The sequence below is a fragment of the Mastomys coucha genome, unplaced genomic scaffold (assembly GCF_008632895.1).
Source record: "Mastomys coucha isolate ucsf_1 unplaced genomic scaffold, UCSF_Mcou_1 pScaffold7, whole genome shotgun sequence".
Taxonomy (NCBI): Eukaryota; Metazoa; Chordata; class Mammalia; order Rodentia; family Muridae; genus Mastomys; species Mastomys coucha.
In genome coordinates this window covers 9,211,658-9,215,350 of record NW_022196913.1, presented here as the reverse complement: position 1 = coordinate 9,215,350, position 3,693 = coordinate 9,211,658, and the positions used below count along the sequence as shown (strand labels likewise).

Genomic DNA, 3,693 nt, shown 5'->3' with positions numbered 1-3,693 from the left:
TGACTAGTGCCCATGAAGACCAAAATCAGGAAATTGGATCCCTGGAGTTCAGAGTTAAAGTTGTTGTGAGCCACCACGTGGTGCTGGGAACCCAGGTCCTCTGCAGAAGTAGGAAGTGGTCTTAACTGACATGCTGTCTCTCCAGCCCCACCCTGTCATCTTAGAATCAACCAGAAAAGGCCAGATATACACTTTATCTCCAGTCACAGTGGTTATCACTTCATGTTCTCTTCTGGTTAGCCCACCAGTAGCTTCCCCAGGATAGCTCCAACCGGTTATACTTGAGCCTCCTCACTTTTGTCCCATTATAAAGCTCATCCTCCCTTCACCATTTGAACTTCTGCCAAAAGGCAAGTGATGGTAACTACCGCCCTTGCTTCAGCAAGCTCGGGACGGTTTCTGCTTTCCTTTGCCTGTCACTTATCCGTGTTGGAAACATATCTTTGTTCCATATTCTATACATCTTAAGCAATTAGCAGTATAGCTCATGGTTATTACATGGCTTGTGTTGATTTTTTAATCTATTTTTGTCAGTGTAGACACTTACGTTTTTGTGAATATACAGGCTTATATTTTAGAGAGGTAAAAGCAGGTTCCTCTTGCTTTTAACTCTAGTTTTTACAAATCAGGAAAAATTTACATTAATGTAAATAAAAGGATTTAGGTTTATTAATAGTTTTTCTTATTTATTTTAAAATATTAGCCATAAGTTTTGAATTGTACCAAGTATAGCTATGAGTTCATTTGGTTCATCATTATTAATAAAATAATTTTCACAGTTGCGGTCATATTAATAGATTTTATATTTTTGAGTTGTATATATACTCATGAGATGAACTGTGTTTGGTTTGGAGAATTGTTTTTTAATAGTAATCTCTCCACTAATTATATAGTATCTTTTCAGTGTAAAGATTCTGGGGATGGCATATACCCTGTTATAGTTTGTTCTCTCCGCTGCTGATATTGGATCACTATTTTAACTAGTTTTGTGACTAAGACTGTAAACATGATGGCATGTTACCGGTCAAGTATCGTACTATTTTGAAAGTACTCTGTTTCTCTGCCTCTTGTCCACAGATGCTCCCTCCGAAGAGGCAGCTCCTTCACGTTTTTAACCCCTGGCCCACACTGGGACTTCACTTTGGTGAGTCGCTATCCGGGTTTTCATTCCCAAACACTGGATTCCACTCCTGGGTTAGCTTTGATTCTGCTGTTTAGCTCACTTGTACTTCTGAATATCTCATGAAGCAAAGCTTCTAAACAACCTGAAAGAAAGTTTTATTGCAAGTAAATAAAGCATTTCTCAAAGCACTCATAAAAATTCACCTTTAACACTGAACTTTTTTATTCCTTTGAGTGTTATAAAGTAAGACATTACTTTATGTATATTCTTTGACAACTTCTTTTTGATTGATTGATCGATTGATTGATTGATTGATTTTATGAATACATTGATGCTGTCTTCAGACATAAACCATCAGAGGGCACTGGATCCCATTACAGATGGTTGCAAGCTACCATGTGGTTGCTGGGAATTGAATTCAGGACCTCTAGAAAAGCAGTCAGTCCTCTTAACTGCTGAGCCATCTTTCCAGCTCCAACAACTTTTTATATTATGTTAAATATATATAAATGTTTGATGACGTTATATATTTATATATACGTATACATGTATATACATGTGTATGTGTATATACATATGTACATGTATATATGTATATACACATGTATATATATGTTTATATATATATAATGAGTGAATAATTATCTGCTATTGGTTCCTTCAAGACAGAAACCATTTTTAGGGTAAGTAGGGGTTTTTTAAAGATTTTTTTTTTTTTTATTTTATGTATATGGATGTTTTGCCTGCATGCATATATGTCTGTATACCATGTACATACATTGTTTATGGAAGTCAGAATCCCCTGTAGCTAGAGTTACATGTGGTTGTTAGTAGCCATGTGGATGCTAGGAATCGAACTTGTATTCTCTAAGAGCCAATAGTGCTCTTAACCACTGAGCCATCTCTCCAAACCTAGGACAAGATTTAATAGAGGCTTTTAATTTTCTGTGATATGATGAAGAAAATTGATTTTTTTTTTTTTTGGTACTTAAAAGTTAGTATACCTTAATGCACATATAAAAAAAATCATGATTTTTTTTATTTAAGGAAAATAACAAAAAATGATTCATTTTCTGTTTTGCCAATTATTGTTTTTATATCTGGATGTTTAGATGGATTCAACAAAACATGATTCATCTGTGTTCTATTCTTCTGTATTTTCTTTTTCTGGTAGGCACTCCTATGCTTTTTTACCCGTTACGTGTATCATGTATCTGATGTTACATAGAAAGGTTTATGATTTTAGCACAATTTGTACATCCATTTGAAATATATTTTTATTGTGGAAATAGGATCAAATTTAATAGAAATAAGTCCTTGAAAAGATGTGTTCAACATTTATGGGGAAATCTTGAAAGCATTGAAGAATGGAGAGATACTCTCTCTTCATACCGGAAAAGACTGTCATTATTTAAAAAAAAAAAAAAAGTCAGTCAGTTTCCTTCGAATTACTCTACATTTTGTGTGGATTTAAAAGAGATCTGATTAGAGTTTCCTGGTCCCCATTCTACACTTCTCATGGAAGGAGATCCAAACCACAAGTGTACAGATTAGGAATCACGTGACTGCTGTTAGTGATTAAGGCATAGTATGAGATAGACATATGTTTGGTAAGAAGTAGACCAAGAAACAACAAATGATCCCATGCCTTCCTCCTTTTTCTTTACTAACAAGTACCTGAAAGGAGGAAATACTATCTTGTCAGTTTCTAGGGTTTCAGCCAGTGTTGGCAACTCCATCATTTTCTGGGCCATATTGAACAGAAAGACCTGGAGGAGCCAATCTCCTCACCTTGTGGTGGGTAGGAGACAGAGGAAAGGCAGGAGGGGCCAGACACAGCTGGCATTTCCAGGACACACTCCCACAGACCTGCTCTCTCCACTTAGGACCCTCCTTCCACAGTTGAGCAGTCATTGATGAAGGTAGGGCCCTCATGATGCAGTTGTTTCCCCACACATCCCCCAACCCCCAACACTGCTTGCATCAGGACCAAGCCTTCCATTCATGAGCAGTCTGCAGAGAACAGTTCATATCCAGACCCACAACTCACACGTTTGAGAATTTACTCTATCTACTGGTCTGATAAGAGCACAGGGCTCTTGGCAAATTGTGTTAGGGTGGGAGGAAGCAGCTGATTGTATGAGCACGCGCTTTGTGCTAAGAGCTGATTCTATGGCCACATGCTGCATACTAACAGGTAACTTCCAGAGAGATGAGAATGAAGCCTGAATATATTTGAAAGGAGCAATGGTCCACCGTCTCAGGTCCTGTCAGCTGCCTCTGCTCCTATGAACACAAGTGCAAATGGTCATGTGTACTCACATGTCCTGTGTGTGCACTCTTTTCCACGGTCTCCCCTTCTTTATGAGTTCTCTCTTCCTGTCCTTCCTCTGCAGGTCTGTCCATCTGCAGCCTCTCCTAACCCATGGCAGCACTCCACATGTGTTGCTTTGGGTTCCGTGCAAGTTGTTTGCTAGCTAATATTGCAGGTTCCCCAGTCAGAAATAGTTAGGAGTTGGGGTTAGCTGGCTTTGCAAAATCATGATCTTTTTTTTTTTTTTTTTTTTTTT

General features: G+C 37.9%; 1 protein-coding gene across 1 annotated transcript in view; it reads left to right on the top strand.

The window, feature by feature from the left end:
• The window catches only part of Net1 (neuroepithelial cell transforming 1), a 39,678-nt gene that overhangs the window by 4,409 nt on the left and 31,576 nt on the right, over positions 1 to 3,693 (top strand). The window contains exon 2 of the mRNA XM_031359479.1: positions 1,078 to 1,144. Coding sequence (XP_031215339.1) covers positions 1,078 to 1,144 — 67 coding nt within the window. The remainder of the gene's footprint in view (positions 1 to 1,077; positions 1,145 to 3,693) is intronic.